Consider the following 24,688-nt stretch of genomic DNA (forward strand, 5'->3'; position numbering starts at 1 on the left):
GGTAATTTAAATAACTCGTGTTAAATATGTCTCATAAAGGAATTATCAAGAATGTACTTCTAACCATCACAGTTTTTCTAAATGTCACCTAAAATCTCTTATCACAAAATACATGAGCATTAAAATGTAAGTACAACCTGCCTTTTGGCCAGAAAACCCAACAAGGTGACCCTTAATTTAAACACAGCAATGAAGCAAATGAACTTGGGAGGGTATGATCCAAACTTAGAGATGCCCCCCCACCCATTCAAGAGTGAAGCCACAGTCAAGTCCCAACTGATCAGAGGCAGAAAGCATCTTCTCATTAATGAGGAGTGAAGGTATTGATAATTCACACCATGTAATCTGGGCTTCCAGATGACACAGTGGTAAAGAATCCTCCTGCCAGTGCTTGAGGTACAAGACACACAGGTTCAATCCCTGGGTTGGAAAGATCCCCTGGAAGAGGAAGTGGCAACCCACTCCAGTGTTCTTGCCTGGAGAATCCCATGGACAGAGGAGCCTGGTGGGCTACAGTCCATGATCGTGCAAAAGAGTCGGACACGACTGAGCACACACACAGCTACTGCTACCGTGCAATCTGCTGAAAAGCGCGGAAGTTTAAGACCATGGCTGTCTTTACACACAGACACACACACATTGATTCCATAGTTGTTCAGCCATTTAAAAGTAAGGTTACGATGCCCAAAGGGACAAAAATGAAACTAGGAATAAATCTGACACTAAACATATACTGATTTGAAGAAAACTTTTTCAGGACTTCTTTTTTAAACTGATTATCTGAAAACACAGACTCAGTAAAAATGGTATGAAACATTCTCTATTTCACAGTAAGACTCTGTATGTTACTGTCTGAATGAAGAATATTACCCTTGGAAGTGGATATAGATACTACCTACATCTTTGTTTTTTTTTCACTCAGGTGCCAGCTCATCAGACTCTGACAGTGAAAGTTTAGCTTTCAGATCGAAACCTGGAGCCATGCCTCAGTAAGTGCGTCGATTCCGTCAGTTTGAGGAGAAAATGTCAGCAGGCTTGTGCTCAGTGGGCTGCTTGCATTGTGTGCTGAAGGCAGAGGTCAGCCAATGTCAGTCAGAGATCAGATGCTTGAACCTGGAACACAGTCTTTGACTTTAGAACTTTGAAACCTGCATTTCATCATCAGTGTCCCAAAATCTAACCATCCACAACGTTAGTTCCAGTGACAACTGACTGCTTATAAATGTGTAGAAGGAGCAGTCACATTGAGAGAAAATTATTTAAATCATTACTAAAATGTAAATGACAAACAATTTATCACATAAATTAGAAAATATCTAATTAGACTAGAAATGGGTTTCCATTTGGATAAAGTATATCTCCAGTTAGATCATGTCATGAAAATCTCGAAATTTCATTCTCCCCACAAAGACATAGGGATTATTAGTAATATGTTAGGATCTTAATTATTTTGCAAAGATAAAAATCTACCAAGATTTTGTAGAAAACTCCATGAATATTGAGACTGTGCTGATAAATTTGTTTGATTTACTAGTATATACATAACAATCACAGCCATTCAGCATCAAATTATCAGTGACCATTCATGTTAAAGGGGGCTTCCCTGGTCGCCAAGTGGTAAAGAATCTGCCTGCCAATGCAGAAGACATGGGTTTGATCCCTGGGTTGGGAAGATCCCCTGTAGGAAGGCATGGCAACCCACTCCAGTATTTTTGCCTGGAGAATCCCATAAGCAGAGGAGCCTGGTGGGCTACAGTCCATGGGGTAGCAGAGAGACATGACTGAGTGCTAACTGAGCATTTGTGTTAAAGGAATCTTAATAAGATCACATACTCTGCTACCTGTGCATTCAAACACGGATCTCAAGTTTAGTGAAGTTACATGACTCACTTGAGATTACACAGCCTGAGACTTAGCAAAATTAGACCTAGAAACAACTCTTAACTTTTATGCACTAAGAAAAGACCACAGTCCAAGACATTGTCAACTACACAATGGGGAACTGGAACGAAGAGCAGTTGCTGGACTGAAAACCAACCACCAGAGCTTTGAATTAAATATAGAAGCCCAGTCCTAAACATATCTGCTTACTGCTATAGACTGGGCTTTTCTAAGTATTATCTTTTCTCTTAGGATTTTCCAGTTCAATACTTTCTGCTTTCTAATAAGAGCTGAGATACATAGTTACATGAGTTACTTTCATCTGTGTGTTTATTTTGCTGATGTCTGGGGGGCCGTCTGCTTTCATCTGTGTGTTTATTTTGCTGATGTCTGGGGGGCCGTCTGAATATATGCTGAGCACCACTGTCCTGACTATAGGTTGTGGGTCCCCATTTCTGAAGCAGTTACAGTTGAAGCAGCTTGAACAAACATAAAGAAACTGGCCTGTTCTGTGGAAATGTTTCAAAGAATAATTCCTGTTTAAGAAATTCTGACCCAAGACTTCACTCCTTACTTTCCAGAGCTCAGAAGAAAACCACTTCCGTGTCCCTGACCATTGGATCATCATCCCCAAAGACAGGAGTGACCACAGCTGTGATCCAGCCTCTGTCAGCCCCTGTTCAGCAGGTGAGCCTTATCCACAGCCTGAGGGGAATCAGACTCTTTAGCGTGAAGACCCCAACTAGTCCTACCTTGAAATATCTCCTCAGTGGACACACAACTGGGAGAAAAGGAAATGATAAGTTGTTCCTTTTAATGCACTAAAAATAATTTTTAATCCGAGACACACCACTGATTAATCAACATCTGCGTTTCCTTTGGGAATTTCTTTTTCTCACAGCTAATACTCTGATAAAGTGGTGTCTGTCTTGGCTGTTACTGCTTGATTCCCCCTCACGTATGTGCCATCTTCCATGTAGCCAAATTCGTTAGCTCATTTAAAAGAAAGTAGAAAATGAGAAAAGTCCACCTTATCCACAAAGTCCACCTGATAGAGCTCAGAAGTCCACCTGTCCTCTGAGAGCTTAACAGATAATATAGGAATATTCAGATTCCTTCACTTCACTGTGCATTTTCATCCTGCTTTCGTTTCATTGTAAGACTGCTTTATCCAAGAACAACAGTACGCACGACTCGGTCATTGTAGTGCATTCACTTTGCAAACACAGAAGACCTGAAGCTTTTTTAAGTAAAAAATTAGGATCTAGATGTCCCTAAGTCAAATGTGATGCTTTGCGTGGTGCTGTGATGGGCATCTGTAAACCCAGGAGTCTTGCAGAGTGAGCTCCCCCCGAGTCATAAGTGCGTCTGACGAACACTGGTGTGCCCTCGGGCCACTCAGCGCCTGTGGGTGTTTTACAAATTACAGGCCTCCCCTGGTGGCTCAGTGGTCAAGAGTCCACCGGCAGTGCAGGGAGATCCGGGTTCGATCTCTGTGTTGGAGAAGATCCCCTGGAGAAGAGAATGGCAACCCACTCCAGTGTTCTTGCCTGGAGAGTTCCGTGGACAGGGGAGCCTACAGTCCGTGGGGTCACAGAAGAGTCAGACACTACTGAGCGACTAGCTGTTACTCACTTACTCTGTGGCATGTTGGGTATGCACACCGTAGAGAAAGCACATCTGAGATGAGACACAAGGGAAGAGCCAAGCAGTAGAAGTCGCTCAGAGGCGGCACGTGTAGTAGACACTCCCTGTCCACCCCCGAAGCAGAGTGGGACTTACAGAGCCCGTTCTGGTTGAGCCAGCGGACTTGTTCGTGTTCGCTCTGTAGGCACTGGAAGGTCTGCAGGGAGCGCTTAGCCCTGTCGGTGGCCGTGCCGCCCCCCATATGGGTCGTCTTTTCCTGGTTTGCGTGTTCCGAGTCTGACCCCTGTGCCTCTGCCTTCCAGGCCCCCAGCCCCACCTTGTTCCTCTGCCGGCCGGATGGACCCGCTGCCGCCTGCCTCCCGCCTGTCTTCACCAAGGTCAGAAATGGTCCCATGGGGTGTTTCTCCTGTCTCCTCCCCACCTCTTTCTGAGAAAATTATAAGTTCTGTAATTGGAGTTGAGTTGATGTACAGTGTTGTGTTAGTTTCAGGTGTACACAAAGTGATTCAGTGATACATGTACTTTTGTTCAGATTCTTTTTCCTTATAGAGTTTTAAAAAACATTGACTAGAGTTCCCTGGGTAATACAGTAGCTTCTTGTTGGTTGTCTATTTTATATAGACTGTGGTGTGTACATATCGGTCCCAATCTCCTAGTTTATCCCCGCTCCCTTTCCCCTTTGGTAACACTAAAGTTTGTTTTCTAAGTGTGTGGGTCTATTTCTGTTTTGTATGTAAGTTCACTTGTATCATTTGTTTGACTGAAAGATATTTAAGAGGCACAGTTGCAGAGGTGCCCCATGCCTGTGACCAGCATGCTGTGAGAAGTCACGCCCCCAGCCCAGTCTCTAAGTTCAGTGTAATGTCGCTCAAATTCCAACAGATCCTCGTTTTTATCTATGTCTGTCGTTGAACTTGCCAGTCTGATTCTAAATCTTTTGTGGTTTAGAAAGTGGCTGAGAGCAGCCGGGGTCCTCCTACAGGGGCAGGCTGAGATGGTGTTAGGATCTGAGATGTCAGGACTCCCTAGAGCAGAGCGCCAGGACGGCAGAGCTGGCTCAAGCCTGGACAGACAGACAGATGAGGCCCCGAGAGCGCCCACAAGATGCCCCAGCACCACGAGGCTCACTGCGCAGGGTGGGTCCTTCAGAGGTGGGCCCCGGGCCACCCACCTCACAGGCCCAACCCCAAGTGACAGAAGACGAATGTGGCAGTGTTTTCTGTAGTCCATTATCTGAAATCTGTGACTCTTCCGCAAGGCAGCCAAGAGGAGGGTCTGTCTTCATCCAGGGAGTGATGCTTCCTCCGAAGCCAGCCTGCAGCCAGCTCGGCTAAAGACCTCTTCCTACAGCATGTTTACGGAGGACACAGTCAATGAATGAGGGTTGTCGACAACAACAGTGAGGGTCCACCTCCCCCTACCCAGGATGAAATACCCGAAGAAGGAAAAGGTCCCGTCCTGCCTATGAACAGCGGTGTCGGGATAACAGCCCATGGGGCATCCATCCACCTGTGCTCAGAGCAGGAGTCGTTCACAGAGCGGCTGGCACGAACGCTGCCTGGCGCTCAGGAGCTGCTCACACGCAGCCCCAGCCGTGAAATCTGTGTGAGCGGCTGAGTCGTCGGAACGCTGTTGGCTTTGGGGCCAGGGCCCCGCGCACCTCCGGGCTGAGCTGTCACACCCGTCCTGGGGCACCCGGCGGAGAGAGACCTGAGACTTCCCTTTCCTCCCGCAGGGCTGCGGGGCTCCTCCGGGCCAGCCCCAGCCCATCCTTGTCCCCACAGCTCAGCCCAGCTCCGGGGGCAGAGACCCCAGCGCAGTGTCCCTTAACCCCAGAGGAAGCCGGAAGGCGTGCTCGGAGCCTAGTAGTACACATTTTTCTAAAGCTTGAGTTTTTAAGCCGCAAACAGTAGAGGGGCTGCAGCGCTGCCTCCTAGGTGTGGACAGTGACTGTCCCCGCCTGCGGTGCGGGCCTCTTCTCGCGCGTGCCTGCAGCACGCTTCCCCTGGGGGCGGTACCCCTCCCTGCCCTGCCCCGTCCTTCAGGGGCCTGGGCTCTGCCAGTCCTTGGGCTCCTCCATCCGTGTCCCCCCACACCCCTGGTGGGGGTCCCTGGGGCTGAAGCTGGGGCCGTCGACCTGGTGGGGACAGCAGCTCATGGGCCCCAGGGACACGCTCGGGGCCAGGAGAGTGGCCGCCCCATGTGGCGTTTCTCCCTGGAGCTGTGGACCTTGCAGGGAGTCTTGGTACCAGGCGGACCCGGCAGCACGCGATGCCTTCCTGTGGACCTCAAAGCCCCAGGGCCCCACACCAGCCTTCCGGGGTCAGCCGTGTTGGCGTGGCTTTGGTCAGGAAAAGAAGCTCCCTCAGGAGTAGCCATGCGGCAGACTTGGAAAACTACGGAGACCTGTGTGTGTGACACGCTTGCTTTCTACCCAGGCCTACCTTTGTGATTTTCCAGTGTGAGCAATATGCACAATCCTGGGAGCAAACCAGAGGCCCCTGGGTTTCTGGAAGCTCACACGTGGAGAGTATTTGTGCAGCATCTGTAACACGCTGTGAGTGCTCCCTGGACACACCGGGGATATCGATGACTCCATCCTCACTAGCTGGACCCCGAGGGCAACATCTTCCCTGCTGATCTGCGAAATACTGCTCTCTGGACTAATCAGAAAGTGGAAGTCGATTTAAAACCAGAGACTTTTCTACATTTAAAAGTAAGAATGAAGAGAGAATGGACTCAGAAGTAGGTAATAATATTCACCTTTTCATTTACCAAAAAGGCCTTTGGCACCACAATTCTCATCGGGTACATTAGACTTTCCTGCTTCTGCCCACATTGTGGACGTCCAGGGTTTTCTCAGGGCCAGAGTGCATGCACTGCAGGCCCGTCGCTACAGGACCTGCAGTTTTTCTGAGGATCTGTGTTTTTCCCCTGCACACCATTGGCCGTCTCTTGAGGAAAATGTAAAATAAAAAGCAAAAATGGAGACAGGAAAAAAAAAAAAAACGCACACTTCCTAACGTGAATTTGGTTGCTTTGGTTCTATGCGTAATCATTTATTGTATCTGACTTACTCCAAGAGCTGTACGTGTCCTTTATTGGATGCGATACCCTGTAGGCGCACACATAGATAGTAGAAAGTTTCGGTGGGCCTGTGGCCAGGCAGTCCCAGGGGAAGAAGGCAAGGGAGGCACCTGGAAGGGCCAGTTATTCCTTTGGTTTTCAGTAGCCGGTTTACAAGCTTCAGCTCTTTGCATCTGTGAAGGCTCCCTCATTTCTGGTCTGTTGGGCTGTAAAAGTTTATGGGTCTGGAGCTGGAGTGGGTGGGGCACCAGGGTGACGTGCTGGTCAGGGCGAGGAGGCAGGGAAAGTCAGGGGGTGCCGTGTCAGAACCTGCAGGTGAGCGGGATCTGGAAAGGGGTCCTGCTGCCCCTGTCTGTGGGGCGGCAGTGCAGACACGGCGTAGAGAACAGACCTCCAGGCCCGGGGAGCGGGGCTGGCAGAAAGGAGAGGGTCAGCTGAGTGGAGAGAGTAGTGTAGAAACATATACACTACCGTAGGTAAAATAGATCGCCAGCTGGAGATTTGCTGTGTCACTCAGGGAACTCAAACCAGGGCTCTGTGACGACCTAGCGGGTGGGACGGGGAGGGAGGTTCAGGAGGAAGGGGCATATCTGTACCTGTGGCTGACGCATGTTGATATTTGGCAGAAACCAGCACAATATTGTAAAGCAATTATCCTGCAAGTAAAAATAAATTTAATTATTAAAAAAACAAAAGAGCCTGCAGGTGAGGAAATGCCAGCCCTCCTTCTGGTGCAGCTGCCCCAGGACGCTGGTGGACAGAGGCGGGTCCTGGGGGAATGTCGGGGCTTGGGGCACAGATGGGAGACCCAGATTCAGCCCTTGGGTCGGGGAGGTCCCCTGGAGAGGAGCATGGAGACCCACTCCAGTATTCTTGCCTGGAGAATCCCATGGACAGAGGGGCCTGGCGGGCTCCTCTGGTGGACACGTGGCATGGCCTTCCCCTCCTGCCTGGTCCCCCAGGACTCTACCCCCAGATGGAGCACATCCTCGTGTAGATAAAGACAGGTCGTGGCGACACTGAGTGCCACGGGTGATGGAGCGTGTGTACTGCAGGGCGGGTCGGGGCCTCCCTCACCATCACCGGGGATGCAGCGCCCCCCTGACCTGAGGAGGGGCTCGTGTGCAGGCGCACAGCCTGTGCTTGCTGCTCTGAGTCACGCAAGCGTGCCGTGTGGCTGCCTGAGCCCAGCCCTGACGGGTGTGTCCTGGTGTTTCAGGAGCTGCAGAACATCTGTGCGTCCGAGGGCCAGGTGGTTGTGCTGGAGTGCCGTGTGCGAGGCACGCCCCCGCTGCGGGTCTGCTGGTTCCGACAAGGCAGTGAGATCCAGGACTCACCAGACTTCCGGATCCTGCAGAAAAGTAAGCAGAGGGGCCGCCTCACAATGCTGCCCACAGCACCACCTGGGTCTGACCAGGCCCTGGTCTCCAGTCTAGGGGAGCTAGGAAGGGTTTAATCACTGACATGCATGGATTTCTTCTTTGTTTCTTTCTTTTTTTTTTGGCATTTTATTATTTTTTAATTATTTTTTTATTCCTCACTCTTGAATCTCCCACCCCACCCCACCCCTCTAGATATTTTTTAAATTTTATTTTTATTAAAACACAGTTGATTAACAATACTGAATTAGTTTCAAGTGTACAGCGAAGTGATTTAGCTATACATGTACATACATCCGAGCTTCCCTGCTGGCTCAGATGGCAAAGAATCTGCCTGCCATGCAGCAGACCCCAGTTTGATTCCTGGGCTGGGAAGATCCCCTGGAGAAGGGGAAGGCTACCCACTCCAGTATCCTTGCCTGGATAATCCCAAGGACAGAGGAGCCTGGCGGGCACAGTCCGTGGGGTCACAAAGAGTGGGACACAACTGAGCAACTAAGCACAGCATACAGACATCCATCCTCTTTTGGACTCTTGCTCCACATAGGTCGCTACAGAGTATGGAGTCAAGGACCCTGTGCTGGACAGCAGGCCTGGTTGCTTGTCTGTTTATGGACAGTGGTGTGGGTGATCTCAGAGTTGAGGGGACATGGGTTCCAACACATTAAAGCCATCCTGCTGGCTGTGGGCCCTCACACGCCCTGACTGAAGTTTTGTTTTCTTCTTCCGTGAAATTGCACATCCACATTTGAATTCAAAGTTGGGCCAGTCATTTTATGAGGCTCTGAGCCTTCTATGAACTGCAGTTGAAAACCTTGCTAGTGAGAGCTGTTAAGGGAATGTTAGTTTATTTATGGGAATATAGATTGATCTACCGTCCCTCTCTCTTGTACGATGGGGTTTGTCTGCAGTACTTCTGCAGACATGTCCTAGACAAGGTCACAGGAAAGGATGGGCAAGTTTAGTATGAATGGAAACTGACTCAAATCTCTGTTTTGATTTCTTTTTTTCTTGTGTGGGGAACAGAACCTCGATCCACAGCTGAACCTGGTAAGAAGCTTTTTCTTTTTTCCTCTCTGCTAATGTATCTCTTCAGTTTCAATAGTTCTTTGTTTCCGTTTTAAACCACATGCAGAACAATGTTTTTGCAGTTCCCTGGAAATGTGAAACCCCCTTACAGACAATATCTTCTTTATTGTGGGGTCTGCACACTGCATTTTACATCCAGTTGTTTTATTAGTGAAACATGAAGTTCCATTCAGACAAGGAGATCGGGCTCAGTGACTTAAGGCTTTTAAAACCATGGTCTTTTATACTCAGAAAGCAAACTAAGCTAGAGATGAAAAAGCATCCTGCTAAGATTTCAGTCAAGAGTGGCCTGCGGCACATTTCTGCTGAACAGAACACAGCTAGACTGCGGCCGGGAGATGCGTCTCCTGGCAGAGCAGCCTGACGGTGTCGGCAGAGCGACCCCCGGGGCTCCGTGAGCGCCCTGAGCCGTGACCACTTCCTGCGGCAGGAGTAAGGGCATCTCGCCCTGCGGCGTCTCGCGCACACACCCCTGGCCTCCTCAGAGCCGTGTGCTCCAGAAGCCTGGTCTCCTGCCCTCCGCCTCACTCTTCTTCTTGCCTGGCTTCTCACAGACAAAACTGAAGTCTAAAGAGAAGCAGAGATTTCTGTCCACGTGTTCCTAGCAGGTCCTCCTGGAGGACACTGTCTCAGTGTTTTTCCCAGCAGTGATGTCACCAGCTTCAGTCTTCTTGCTGAAGGTTAGGAATGATGTGTCTCTGTTTCACCATGGTTGCGTATCTCAGGAGCCAGACTTGGCTCTGGCTCTTCTTAGAGAGCGTGGAGGCTCCTGGTCAGAAAGGCCGCGGTTGGTCCCAAAGCTCTCATACCCCAGCAGGCGGCCTGAGGGGCAGAAAGTGAGCCAGTGAGGATCCAAACGTGAGGGATGCTCAGTGCACCCTGAGGGGAGGCTGCACTGGATCTGATGCCTTCCGCTTCCTTTTAAGTCTTTACTGGACAGTAGGTGATTTACAACATTGTTAGTTTCTGCTGTTCAGCAAAGTGGATCAGACCACAGTCCATGGGGTCTCACAGAGTCAGACACGACTGAGCGCTAAGCATAGCACACACGTGCACCCACTCCTTCTTAGGTTCTTTTCCCGTGTGGGCCACGACAGAGCGCTGAGCAGAGTCCCTGTGCTGTCCGGCAGGCCCGCGTGTGCACTGTTGGTGTGTACTAGTGTGCACGTTGGTCACAGTCTCCCAGCTTATCCCTTCCCCCCTTTTCCCCTTCGTAACCATAAGATTATCTTCTACACCCGTGACTCTACTTCTATTTTGTACATTAGCTCATTTGTACCATGTTTTTAGATTCCACATATAAGCAATTTCATATGATGTCTTTCTCTGTCTGACTTACTTCACTCAGTATGACCATCTCTAGGCCCATCCTTGTTGCTGCAAATGGCATTATTTCATTCTTTTTATGGCTGAGTAATATTCCATTGAATATATGTGCCACATATTTTTTATCCATTCCTCCGTCAGTGGATATTTAGGTTGTTACCATGTCTTGGGCTTCCGTTGTAGCTCAGTCAATAAAGAATCTGCCTGCAATGCAGGAGACCCGGGTTTAATTCCTGGGTCAGGAAGATCTCTTGGGGAAGGAAATGGCAACCTACTCCAGTATTCTTGCCTGGAGAATCCCATGGACAGAAGAACCTGGTAGACTATAGTCCCTTGAGTTGCTAGAGTTGGATATGACTGAGCGACTAAACTACTACCTACCACTATGTCTTGGCTATTGTGAATAGTCCTGCAGTGAACATTGGGATGCAAGTATCTTTTTGAATTATGGGTTTCTCCAGGTTTATGTCCAAGAGTGGGATTGCTGGGTCATTTGGTAGTTCTCTTTTTAGTTTTTTGAGGAACCTCCAAACTGTTCTCCATAGTGGCTGCACCAATTTACATTCCAGCCAGCAGTGTACAAGGGTTCCCTTTTCTCCACATCCTCTCCAGAATTGATTGTGTGTAGACTTTTTGATGATGGCCATTCTGACCAGTGTGAGGTGATACCTCATTGTAGTTTTTATTTGCATTTCTTTAATGCTTAGCGATGTCAAGCATCTTTTTCTGTGTTTTTTGGCCATCTCTGTGTCTTTTTTGGAGAAATATCTATTTAGGTCTTCCATTTTTTATTGAGTTGTTTGTTCTTTTGGCATCATACTGTATAAGCTGTTTGTATATCTTGGAGATTATGCCTTTATCAGCTGCTTTGTTTACAGTATTTCCTCCAGTTCTGTGGGTTGTCTTCTCACTTTGTTTACAGTTTCCTCTGCTGTGCAAACGCTGATCTGATGCCTTCTGTTGTGCGTTCTACCCAGACCCAGTGCCCACATGTATAGTCCCCTGGCAGGTGCTGTGATCACTTTCCAAAGTATGGAAACATAACTGCATATTTTGTCTGTGACATGGTTTCATTAAAATTGATGCTGTTTAATGATGATGCTGTTCCCCAATAGAGGGAACTTCTGAGGCTCAGTCTCCTGTGTGAACTGGTGGGGAAATCCTATGGGAGTCAGGGCACATCTCTTACATTGCTATTTTAAATAGACTAGATAGACAGATGAATGGATATAAAAACAGGAGTCAAATTTCTCCTTTACCCACAAGAAAGTTTGTATGAAAAAATCTATGGAGAAAGTATCTCCTGATACTTTATTTATTTACAAATAAAACTAAGTCTTGGGCCAAACATTCTGAAAGCATTTCTGGTGGAATGGATTAAGAGTGCACTTGAGGTTGCATTTTGGATTCTGTTTGAATTCATGCAACTCTTCTTTCATCGTGTTTTATCCATTGTCATCGCCTGCACAGGAGATGTGATTTATTAAATGTCTCTCGTGATCTGTGTTGGAAAATCAATTTCCAATCATCTGAAAATTCAAAACATTGGTTAGAAATTGCATAGTTCACTTTCTGAGTATGTGTGTGTTTGAAAATTGAAAACACTCACTATGCCAACTAAGAAGGATTTGGTGAGGAGGGAGAGAAACTCCACATACTCTCACCCCTCACACAACATACACGCCTGTCTCAGTTATGTTTGCTGTTTTGCTTCTAGAATTTGGTTGAATTATTTAGTAAAACCAGTGCTGAGCAGCTTCATGGTAGTCTGACCTCTAGAGTGTCCTTGAATGCCTTTGGGTTAGTGACAACTCTTGCCAGGAAGAGCAGGATGCGGAAGGCCTTCCTCATAATCGGCACATCCTCGAAACGTACAGAAAAGTCGGCCCTTTCTGGCTCTGGTTTCCTATTTTTCTTTTCCCTTGGATTTGATCTGGAAGCATTTAAGAAAACAGATTCCTTCATTCCAACCACAATAATAGCATTTGCTGAAGACAAGTATCAGTATTTTTTTGGTTGAATAGTATTTCAAGCAAATCTGTCAATGCAAGGCAAACCACAGATATAGTCATCAGTTATGGAAAAAAACACAACTAGTCTTCTCTGACCTCTGATAATTCCTCCACAATTGTGTTTCTCACAACACAGCTGGATTGCTCCTTTCTTTCATGGAGGACTATTACAGTATTTGGCTTCAGGAGTCCCCTTGGCATGGAGAATTACATAAAATCCATAAACATGAACAATGATCCAAGTGACCACTTACATGAGTTGTTGAGTTAGAACTTAAGAACAAGCAAATATTAACACATATTTGTAGTTGAACAGTGTCCTGGCTTGCCTGACAAAACCACATACAATTATGATTCCTTTACTGGGAGGCAGAGGTCTTCTAACATTGACCTTGAAGTTGACTAATGCTTCCAGGTTAGAAAACTCAACTTGTATTGAACCTTCTACGTTCTTTAAATGACTGGATGGGTAGCTCCATCCCACAAACGGACCTGTGAGCTCTTTGACCTTTCGGAATGTATGTAGGAACTGGCTTCCCCCCTGGCTATTTTTAGCCACTGTTCAATGGAGAGGAGATAAATTTTGTTAAAGGACTAGGTTGAGGATGGTCTAAGACGTAAGATGGCTTGAGATTCAGAATGCATCCAGCCTTCCCCCACTTCCTGACCCGCTCACTCTTGTGCTCTCCTCCCTGGCTGGCCTCTTCCCTTCCTTTCTTTCCCCATTTGCCCTCTCCTTTATTTATATGTCTCTTTTTCTCTTCTCTTCATTCTCCTTCCTTTCTCTTATTTGTGGGTAAGATAAAGACCTGGAAATGAAAATGAAATTCACTGGTGCCTGGATGCAGCCCCTGGAGGGGTTAGATGTTTAGATAAAGAAGGAAGTAGCCAATTCCCTCCAGTTGTATTACACAATGGAAGCAGGTTTTTCTAGTCACTCCTGCGCTGCGTCTGTCTGATGTGTCTCCACTGCCTTCTCGTCTAGACAGAGGTCTGCATGCATCACCCATCTCCTCAGCGGCTCAGTCCACGGCAGCCAGTGTGCTCAGGACTCACGTGTCTTTCAGAGAGCCTGCCCCAGCCTCCTTGACATGCTGACCTTATCCTGATTGAGTCCTTCAGAGACCTGGGGGGGGGGGGCAGGGAGGGGGAAGGGCGGGGAGCGGGGCACAGAAGACCCGTGTGACAGCTGTCAGCACCCAGGCCCTGACTCAGCTGTCTAGAAATGGCCACAGCCTGTATTGAGTTACTCCTACGGCATTGTCTCGTGGCGTGCAAAGTCCAAACTCCAAAAGTGTGTCTTATTGGTTGGGGGATGGTGCCTGAGAAAGTGTGGCTCTCTGCTCACCAGGGCCACCCACCCTCCTAGCTCTCCAGAGTGGAATCCTGAGTCAACATGTGAATGAATTATATTTTGTTACATGAAGTGAGGTGCTGAGTGGTTGGAGGGTGACTGTGAGGATGTTTGAATGCAGTTCCAGGTTAAGATGGTGGATTAAACAAAAGTGGGTTGGATAAAGCCTGTGGTTCCCAAACTGTGTGGCCAGACACCCCATGCACCATACCTGCCAACAGAGGTACTGGAGGTGGCGGAGATTTTCAACAAACACAGTGAGACTTGACACATAGATAAGGACTGCTGGCTTGAGACGGCTCTGCGTCACAGTGTTAGATCATTCTGTGTTCTCTTCGGTAATGTGGTGGTGGTTGTTCAGTTGCTCAGTCATGTCCAGTACTTTGCAACCCCATGGACTGCAGCACACCAGGCTTCCCTGTCCTTCACCATCTTCTGCAGCTTGCTCAAACTCATGTCCATTGAGTCGATAGTGCCATCCAACCATCTCATCCTCTGTCGTCCCCTTCTCCTCCTGCCTTCAATCTTTCCCAGCATCAGCGTCTTTTCCAATGAGTCAACTCTTCACATCGGGTGGCCAAAGTATCAGAGCTTCAGCCTCAGCATCAGTCCTTTGAACTTTCTGAAACTGAGTTTTTGGTGTGTGTGTGATGAAGACCAAGTCCCACACGCAAACCAGCGTGGACCATGGGAGGAGGATGGCGGGTCTAGTGTAGACCATGGGAGAAGGGTGGCGGGTCCAGCGTGGACCGCGGGAGGAGGGTGGCGGGTCCAGCAAGGACACAAGAGGAGGGTGGTGGGTCCAGCATGGACACAAGAGGAGGGTGGTGGGTCCAGTGTGGACATGGGAGGAGGTGGCAGGTCCAGTGTGGACCATGGGAGGAGGGTGGTGGGTCCAGCGTGGACCGTGAAAGGAGGGTGGCCGGTCCAGTGTGACTCCAGGAGGAGTTGTGCCATGGTCCAGGGCTGAGCACACATAGACACATACACACATGAGTGATCATGGTGATTTAATAATAAAATACTGATATTTTCCCATCAATTTATGTGTATTTTTAAAAACAGTAACTTCTTAAGACCTAGATATTGTTACATTCTTGGGAAGAACTACTTAGTAAACAAGGCTGTTCACTGCATCTTTTGGTTTGGAACACCATGAAAAATTTCTGAGACAGTTAGGGTCTTGTGAACCATGAAAGTCTGGTTTAAGGTCTGGAGAGTGAGGGAAAGACTTAAAGCAGGAGACAGAAGGACCGAATCACTCTGAGGACCTGAGACCTGCCTCCTCCCCCCAACACCTGCTGCCCTGGCCCTGGGAAGCCCGGCTGGGCTGAGATGCTGGGTCTCCTCTCTGGGCAGTTGGAACACCCCAAAAGAAAAAAACCCACCCATGACAATCTAGGAGTTTCTTCCACACAGAGGCAGCTGCGGGAAGGCCAGGGTGCCCAGTGCTCTCTGTTGCTCCAAGCTTCCACACGGCTCAGAACCATGAGGATGGGAAGAGATCAAAACCAGATGGAGAAACTGCCCTCTGGGGTGTACAGAAAAGCAGGATGAGCTCCCCAGAATGCAGTGTGGAGGAAGCAGACCCACTAAGAGAAATCATGGAACACAGCAAGGCTATCGTCAGAGAGACAAGAGAATCACCACACCCAGGAAGCAAAACTAAAAATACAAGACCTGGGAGGAGAGGAGGGTGTTCAGAAAAGGAGGAGTTCGCGGAATGAAAAGACTGGGAACAGAAAGAAAAGCTGGGAAAATGTCTGACAAAGGAGGAGGAAAAGACAGAGGAGGGATGTAAGAGAGAAAAGGAATGAAAATCAGACGGTAGAGACCCGCCTGGGTGGACTGCACATTCACAGCCGGGATCCCAGGAGGCGAGGGTGAGGGGAGGGGTCATCCGTGAGACACTATGTTTATTCCCCAAACTGGAGGGAGTCCGTGTGCAGACTGAAGGGGCCCTGGGCCACAGTGTGTGGACACAGTGATGGCCACGCGTCGTGTGAAGTCGCAGCAACCGGGACGAGGCCATGATCGCCCCACATCCGAGGAGGAAGCCTTGGCGCACAATAGTACGTGGATCGGAGAGACCGGGCCTCTGAGCGGGCTCAGAGCACTCAGAGGTGAGGCAGGCCTTCCACGTGCCGCTGTGATGTGCCGGACCCCAGCTGAGCCTCTGGCTCCACACAGAGATGCGCGCAGGATCTGTCAGACTTGCATGGCTCACGGAGGGCCCCGCACCACCTGTCTGCAGGCTGTGCTCCTGGCAGTGAGAGAACTCACCAGCCGGAGCGAGACGCAGGGCAGCAAGGAGTGGGACAGCAAACGCGGGCAGAGCTGGGGCGCCCACGGGGCACGGCCGCATTGGGATGTGGCGAGGACAGACACAGTGAGGCGTGCCCCGCTCAGAGCTCAGGGCCCGCGCCTGTCTCCTGCCCTGACGACAGATGATGGGGGAGGCGGGTGCCTGACCCCAGGTCGCATCTCTGCTGGGCCTGACCCCCATCCCTGCCTGCGGGATCGGCTGGGAGCACACGTGTACCTGCTTATGGACGTGCTCTGATCTGACCCAGAGCTGAGAGCAGAAAGTCGGCCGGGTTAACCGTCAAAGCGGTCACGTGACAGACGCAGACCCCCGCCAGGTCTTCCGGCCAGCTGCCTGGCTCCTGCCCGTGCTCAGCCCCTCCACAGAGCCCCCCAGCCAACCAGGAGCCCCAGATTTCCCAGGAGACCCTGCGGCCGGGACCACTCAGGACCCCTGTGTGCTTTGGTAAACCCCTGGGGAAGCTCAACTTTTTTCTGACAGTGGCAAGTTGGCCTTTTCTTCACACAGTGAGATAAATGCTGGTTGTGCTCAGCCGTGTCCGACTTTTTCAGGTGCCGTGGACTGGGCCCCCCCAGACTCCTCTGTCCTTAGGATTTTCTCAGTGAGAATACTGGGGCGGGTTGCCATTTTCTTCTCCAAAATGCTTGTTAGTCAACATTTAAGTGAAGTCAGAGAAAAATAAGTATCATATGACATCACTCATGTGAAATCTAAAATAATGATACAAATGAACTTATTTGCATAACAGAAATAGTCACAGATGTAGAAAACAAGCTTCCGGTCACCAACGGGGAAGGAGGCTGGGCAGGGATAAGCTGGGAGATTGGGACTGAGATGTACACACCGCTGCATGTAAGACAGGTAACCATCAGGGGCCCCCTGGGCAGCACGGGGAGCATGGCCCAGGCTTGCAGCAGCTTGTGTGGGGAGAGGACCTAAAGCAGAGTGAGTCCATGGACACGTATAACTGATTCACCCTGCCTTACACCTGAAGCAGCACAACGTGTGAACCACCCACGCACCGATGAAAGTAAGTTACAAGCAAAGTAAAACTAAAGGGCGCACTGCTGAAGAAACTACAGATGTGTGGTAAACATACAAGGACGTCAGGCAGAAAGGAAGACTCAGCTGGGGTGGGTGTTGGGGGGCATTTCTAAAGAACTGGTCATCTTTCTTTTCTTAGATTTATTGATGAGTCTGCTGGGGTTCATTTCAATGTTACTCCCTAATCTGTGCGTTTTTTTTTTTTAATTTTTTTATTGAAGTGTAGTTGATTTATAATGTTAGTTTTTGCTGTATGTTAAAGTAATTCAGTTTTATATATGTGTGTATATATATATATATATATGCATTCTTTTCATATTCTTTTCCACTATGATTTATCACAGGATACTGAATGTAGTTGCCTGTTCTGTACAGTAGGTCCTTGTTGTTTCTCCATCCTATATATAAAAGCTTATTATATCTGCTGAACCCAACCTCCCAGTCAGTCCCTTCTTCCCCCACCTTTCTTGGCAACCACAAGTCTGTTCTCTATATCAGTGAGTCTTAAACTGTGCATTTTAAATATCTGTCTTTATATATGATAGAGTTGGTAATTTTTAAAAGTCCTTTAAAAAATGTATATGTCTTACAGTTACCCACGCTGAATCACATCTTGCTAACTGTAGTCCAGATTCCTTTTTTAATTATTATTAATAGTTGCATTAGCCAAATTATGTGGTTTGGAAGGTAAAAGCTGCATTTTATTTTTAGTTAGGCTGGACCCCACAGGGGAAAAACAAAGTCCCGTGAAGGAAAACATTTATGAAAACATCTCCCAGTTACCCAGAGGATCCAGTAATATAATCCATGCTGCTTCCTCATTTTATGTTTCCGGAAACAAAATGGTTTTGTTTGTATGTAATGAAAAGTTAAGCATGACCAAGAAGTTGAATAAAATTTGGGATTAACCTCTGAGAGGTAGTTATGTGATTAAGTAACTTTTAAGTAATGGTAAAAAAAAATAGAATTTACCACCAGCAAAAAGATTTCTGATTTAGTAAGTTGTTATATGTCTTCAAATCAAAGCTTTCCAGTTAGGAAAATTGGATTTGAATAGATCATAATTAGAGTCATTAGTAAATTTAAACTTTTCCATTTTTTAAAAGGACAGTTTTTTAATACAAGCAAGTGAGCCTCTGTCTTTGAGACAAGCAGTCATTTCCTGATTCCCACCCCTCACCAAAATGTACCTCACAGATGTCTTAAGGTCTTTGTTCAAAGAAGATGCTCCTGGATGAGAACTGAGTGCTGGCGCTGGGCTCGTGCCCTGTCTTCCTGGCTTTCTTCTTCCCTTAATGTCAGAAGCATACGAGCCAAGATGCTGCTTTCTCAGCAAAACATGAGCCTGTTGTCACTTTTGGATGCAATTTTCCAAGAGAAGCAAAGCTGAACAACTTCTAGGGCGCTGGGCTAAAGCTTCATCTTGTGAAAGCCCCTGAGACGTGGCAGTGTCTGAGAACTTGCTCATGCTTTTTTATTCTCTTTTGTTCAGTGTGTAAACTGTCCCGTTGGTCATCAGCTCTGTGCATGGACATACCTCATTTTATGCAGGAGAAGTGTCCCTGAGAATTTCTAGAAAATGAAGTTTGTTGAGTCAGATTTGAAACCCAAAGCCTTTTCATTCTCTGAAGGGTCCTCTGGGTGAGAAGGGGCAGCTGTATAGACAAGCTGGGGTTTTCTTAAAATGGCATGACTTTAAAAAAAAAAGAGATCACAAAATTGTAGATAACATAAGAAGGCACTCTGAGAGTTGACGAGGTCATTGCTTCCAGACCGATTTCTCTCCTCCCTGCTAGGTAGGACCTTATCCTGATTTAAAAGGTATTTTTACAGCACAGCAGTGTATGAACTGTAAACAGCATGCTTGCAAGGAAAGCTTCTCAGACATTTCTCTGTCTCCAGAAGCTCCATCTTCCAGGAGAGCGCGATGGGGAGGAGGGCACGGGCGCCCAGCAGCAAATGCTGCTGAGCCCACCTCCCAGAGGATGGCCAGCACAGGGTGGAGGGTGGGGGTTTTCCCCAGATCTCCGTAGACTGGGCTTCTCTTCTCCTCTCTTCTCTTCTCTCCTCTCTTCTCTCCTCCTACCAGCAGGGCCCTGTGACAGCGCCCTTGGGGCTGGACTGGCGTCCTCCCAGTGTGTCTGTCCCTGGAGGACGCAGAGCCCAGCTCTCGTGCAGGTGGGCTTGCAGTGAGTCACTTGGACACTGAGAGTAATTCAGATGTTCAGATCCAAGAAACTCCCGCTTTCCCACCTTTCGCAGCTTCATTTCCATTGAGTTCCCCATCTTCTGGACGAGGATAAAATGAAGAACACCCAAAGGCCTGTGCTAAGGAGCTCATGGGAGGCAGGGTGTGACCTTCAGCATTTGGGCCTCAACATTAATTAACTGTGACCTTGGGAGGATCCCTTGGGACCTCGCCCAAAGGAATGAGCAATTTGAGCTAGTCCTCATAGCCCAAATTTGTGTCTTCACTTTACAAATCCCCAGTCCCTGATGCACTTCCGGATAAATCTGACTTTCTATAGGATTCGTCTTACGTGACACCCCCCATCCCCCACTGGAATTGTTTCTTGCTTCGTGTGTTTCTTGTCGGTGGGAAGCGTGGAGGTGTGTGCAGGGCAGTCAGAAAACACAGGGCACCCTCCCCCTGTTCCCTGTCTTCCTCTCCTGGTCACTGAGCCTTTGCATCAGTAATAGTCGTGTGCTAGAAATGCTCTCAAGCCTTTCCCTGAAAACCCTTTCCCTAATACGCCAAACAGCTCCATCTAGCAGGATTCCTTGATGGTTGTTGAGCCAGGAACTCCAGTGGGCCCCCTAGGGCAGTGTTTTTAAACTGTAGATCATGACCTATGAAAGCAGATGGCAACCCACACCCCCCCCCCATTAGTTTAAAACAAACTGGAAGAGAAAATGCATAGTTCCCGGCCTTTTCCCACTATTCGTAGCACAGGAAGTCTTCCATGATACCGTTATTTCAAAAAGGGAAAATAATTTTGTTTGTTGAAAGAAAGCAGTGCGTTATTAAGAACTCAGCATATCTTGTGATTGAAGTCAATGTCAACAAGCTCTCGGGATATAAAGGAAGACTTACTTTCATTTTATTTACTGTTTTATTGGTCTACCTTTTATTTACTTATTTTTGGTTTTTGCTGTGTTGGATCTTTGCTGGACTTTTCTCTAGTAGCATCGATGGTGGGTTGGCAGGGTCCTACTCTCTAGTTGCAATGCTCAGGCCGCTCATTGCAGTGACTTCTCTTGTTTCAGAGGATGGCCTCTAGAGAAGCTGGGCTTCAGTATTTGTGGTTCCCAGGCTCTAGAGCACGGGCTCGATAATTGTGGTGCACAGGCCTAGTTGCTCCACAGTGTGTGGATCCTCAGGGATTAGGGATCGAACCCACATCTCCTGCATTGGCAGGCGGATTCTTTACTGTGGAGCCAGCAAAGAAGCCTTAATTGATCTACTTTTGCATTTCCTACTTCTGTTGGTCTGTAAAAGTTAAGAGATGTAGTTTTAATAAATAGCAGTATTTTTATTATAAGATAGTACTTCTTAAATTGTTTTGAGGCCAGTTTGCTACTCTCATCACTGGTGGTTGACTCCAGGGGAGATGCCTTACTCTGAGCTCTGAAAAGTGTGCCCTCAGCGCTGTCAGAGGAAGGGAAGTGTGGCCCTCATCCAGGTTTGCCAGCCCTGGCTACAAGGCACAGGGGCGCAAACACCAGTGCCTCCATGTGGCAACCCCCTGTGTGGTGCCTAATTCTGTGGTTCAGCCATTGGCAGTTCTGTCAGGCTTGGCCCCCACCCCCTGGGTGCATGTGGTGGGCGTAGTCAGCCTCCAGGGTAGCTGGGATGAGCCAGTGGTCTCGGGTGATGGGCAGTGGCCCATCTCACCTCGGGGCGCCCTCAGTTCCAGGTCACCAAGGGTCCATCAGGGCTCCCAGAGATGGAGCAGAGGGACAGGGCCCGCAAGACTTTGGCTCTGAAGGTACATCATTCCCACCACCTCCCAGGTTAAAGCGGCTGCCAGGCCAGCTGAATCTCAGGGTTGGGACAGAGCCTGGAGCAGGGAGGCCTGGGTGTTGGAGGGGAACCCCCAAGTCCCAGGCCTGAGATAGGACTACAGAGCCTTACGTGGGGGGACCTAGGTGTAGGAGGGGAACCCCCGGATCCCAGGACTGAGACAGGACTGCAGAGCCAGGTGTAGGGGGTGCCTGGGTGTAGGAGGGGAACCCCTGGATCCCAGGCTGAGTCAGGACTGCAAAGCCTGGTGTGGGGGGTGCCTGGGTGTAGGAGGGGATCCCCCAGATCCCAGAGCTGGGACAGGACTGCAGAGCCCGGTGCCCAGGGCCTGGGTGTAGGAGGGGATCCCTTGGATCCCAGGCTGAGACAGGACTGCAGAGCCCAGGATGAGTGGGGCCTGAGTATAGGAGGGGATCCCCCGATCCCAGGCCTGGGACAGGACTGCAGAGCCCGGGATGAGTGGGGCCCGAGTATAGGAGCGGATCCCCCGATCCCAGGCCTGGGACAGGACTGCAGAGCCCAGGATGAGTGGGGCCCGAGTATAAGAGCGGATCCCCCGATCCCAGGCCTGAGACAGGACTGCAGAGCCTGGTGCCCTGGGCCTGGGTGTAGGAGGAGCAGCCACAGCCATTCCTGCAAGCAATCCACAGTCTCACGTATTCCACATGATGTGCAATTAATCAGAGTGTCTGTGGAATCAGAAATACACAACTTTTCTTAACATTTACCAACACAGCCATCCTATGTCACTGATGCAACATAGACCGTCATTCCATGTGATAATCGTTAATAGACTCCCAAAATGACACATGCATATTATGCGTACATTGATTAACTAGGAAGCTGCTTTTTAGTGAAACCACCGGCAGTTGCTTACGACGCAGCGGTCACCCTAAGTCACCAGGCGGTGCCCTGAGCATAGTGCGTGTCTTGTTGCAACCATAGATGGTCGCGAGAGTGAAGTCTGGAGCCCGACCTGGTTCACATTCTGATTTTGCCGCTTATGAACTGCGTGACTTTGGGTAAATCAGTTAGCGTCCCCGTGCTTCAGCTATCCTGTCTGTGAAACAGGCTAATCATAGCAAACGTAACTTGTGAGGTTGACATGAGGGTTAAATCTAAACTCAGGTCTGTTCAGTGCTGGTATTGGCACCTAGCACTGGCGCAGGGCTTCTGTGACTGTGAACGGTTGTGATGGTTACCAGCATCGACCCTCACGACAACCCTGTGATGGATGATTTATGAGTCATGGTTCATACAAGACCCAGAAGGTACTTTCTCTTACTGTCTCCATCTTTAGGTAAGAGGTGGGCCAGAGTCACAAAGGCACCATTGGCAACACCCGCATTCGTGCCCCGGTCTCTGGTCCCAGAGTCTGAGCTTCTCACCCCACAGAAGACAGCCATGCTGCGTAACAGTAGCTTCCAGAGTGACTGTCTACAGTCAAACATTTCCCCGTTATATTCTCTTTTCCTCATTGTCAGCTTCTCAGAGAAGCTTGATGTCCCCAGTAAGGGCTTCAGATGAGCAGCTCTTTTATTATTGAGAAGTTCCATGAGCATCAGCCAAACTAGGCAGGGCTGGCATCTCCCACGTACCAAGCGTAGGGGCACACACTTTGCAAACCTCTTGTGTCCTCGTCACAGGACCCTCACAAGGAGTATGTTATCCCTGCTTTATAGGCAAAGAAGCCAAGCCTGATGAAGACAGAGCTTGGTCACAATCACCAAGCATCCATCTGACTCCAAAGCTTTGCCACAAGGTTGAATAGCTAAATTAAATGTCAATAGATTACACTGTGAATACTTCATAAAGTGACCCCATGATAACTGTTACCGAATTTGCTTGGGTTAGAAGGCAGAAGTCTGACTTCTTGGGAGCAACCCTGTGGGTGCCCTCTGATGAGTGACTCGGTTCTCTTCCTTCCAGAGGAGATCTGCACCCTGGTTATCGCAGAGACGTTCCCCGAGGACGCTGGCATCTTCACATGCTCGGCCAGCAATGATTACGGCTCAGCAGCCAGCACTGCCCAGCTGGTGGTCACCTCAGGTACGCCAGGTCCCCACTGCAGAAAGGACTGCCCAGCCTCCAGGAGTCATGCTAACAATCCATGCTTCATCGCAAAACAGAAGGCTGGGGTGGGGGTGCTGGGAGGCGGGGGGAGTGGGCTGGGGACAGTGGGGAGGGGCTGGGGAGCCAGTGGGGGTGGGCTGTGGGAAACAAGCGATGAAAGCACAGGGTGATGATAGTGTGGTGAGACAACACACGTAGGCCACTGCTTCGGGAGTGTGTTCTCTGTCCTGGGAACAATGGAGCTGGCTGCCCATGTCCACCCGCCTGCCGGCATGACGTGAGCAGCAACCTGGGATGGGGAGGCACCAGGGCGAGTCAGTCAGTGTTTAACCCCGCGCAGTAGACCTACAGAAGCGGCAGAGATCGTAGAAACCAGATTTCACCGAAACCTGAGTCCTACGAGAAACTCAAGCAGTGCGTTTTATTGTTCAAACCAACCTCCAAGAATATCGGGGCATTTTTGTAAACTCAGAAACTTAGCACTTAGGGAAAGTGTGAAACCGTTCTTTTCCTCTGTTTCTTTGACCTTTAGTTAACTGTTTTCTGGGGCTTCCCTCATGGCACAGTGGTAAGGAATCCGCCTGCAATGCAGGAGACATGGGTTTAATCCCTGGGTGGGAAAGATTCCCTGGGAAAGGGAATAACAACCCACTCCAGTATTCTTGCCTAGAGAATTCCATGAACAGAGGAGCCTGGTAGGCTATAGTCCATGGGGTCACAAGAGTCAAACATGAGTATTCTGCTATTATTAACTAGCTTTACTTGGGTTTTATGGAGTTATTTCTGTTGTTTATTTTACAACGGCTATAAAATACCTCTTTGACCAAGCCGGCACCTAGTACCACAGTCAGGAGGCAGTCCTCAGCTGGAGGTGGATTCAACGCTCCACAAGTTTCAAAGGGATTTCTCTGGAAGCCGACGCGCTGGTTGGTAGGGGGCGGCAGAGACGCAGACAAACCAGTTTAGGGCGGTAGGAGGGAGTCCTGATTCTTCATCTTCAGTAAGAAAGGAACTATACAGTTCTTCTTCACAGGGCTCCGTTGGCAGGACTGAGGACTGTGTTAACGGGAGGCTCCAGGGTTGTGATCCGAGCCACAGAGAGGGCCCAGGGTTTGATTTGGGGCTGAAGACGGTCCCAGTGAGTGGCCCCAGCACAGGTGCAGCGCTCCAACCATGCAGCCAAAGCTCCAGCTCCACGGTTGTGTGACCGAGATTAGCAAGTAGTATTCCAGTCTTCTCAGGGATAAACCTACTCTCCGCCAAACGTGACCAAGAGCTGTTTTCAAGCTTTCTGCTCACCCCAGGGAGCATCTTCAGGACACTCCAGAAGCCCTGCTGGGCGCTGGGCGGGGCACAGGGTCCTGGGAAGACACGCCCTTGTGTCAGGATGCTCTCCGTTACCCACTGAGAGTAATGAGCAGTGTTCTTCTGCTCTGAGTCACAGCT

General features: G+C 49.1%; 1 protein-coding gene across 4 annotated transcripts in view; it reads left to right on the plus strand.

Annotated features, from left to right (window-relative positions):
• Window positions 1–24,688, plus strand: part of PALLD (palladin, cytoskeletal associated protein) — a 383,456-nt gene that overhangs the window by 177,966 nt on the left and 180,802 nt on the right. For all 4 annotated transcript variants that reach the window (XM_043890641.1, XM_043890645.1, XM_043890640.1 and 1 more), the window contains 6 exons: window positions 923–989; window positions 2,463–2,568; window positions 3,831–3,905; window positions 7,835–7,976; window positions 9,021–9,044; window positions 23,099–23,218. In XM_043890641.1, the coding sequence (XP_043746576.1) occupies window positions 923–989; window positions 2,463–2,568; window positions 3,831–3,905; window positions 7,835–7,976; window positions 9,021–9,044; window positions 23,099–23,218 (534 nt within the window). The remainder of the gene's footprint in view (window positions 1–922; window positions 990–2,462; window positions 2,569–3,830; window positions 3,906–7,834; window positions 7,977–9,020; window positions 9,045–23,098; window positions 23,219–24,688) is intronic.

This window comes from Cervus elaphus, chromosome 29, assembly GCF_910594005.1.
Source record: "Cervus elaphus chromosome 29, mCerEla1.1, whole genome shotgun sequence".
Lineage (NCBI taxonomy): Eukaryota > Metazoa > Chordata > Mammalia > Artiodactyla > Cervidae > Cervus > Cervus elaphus.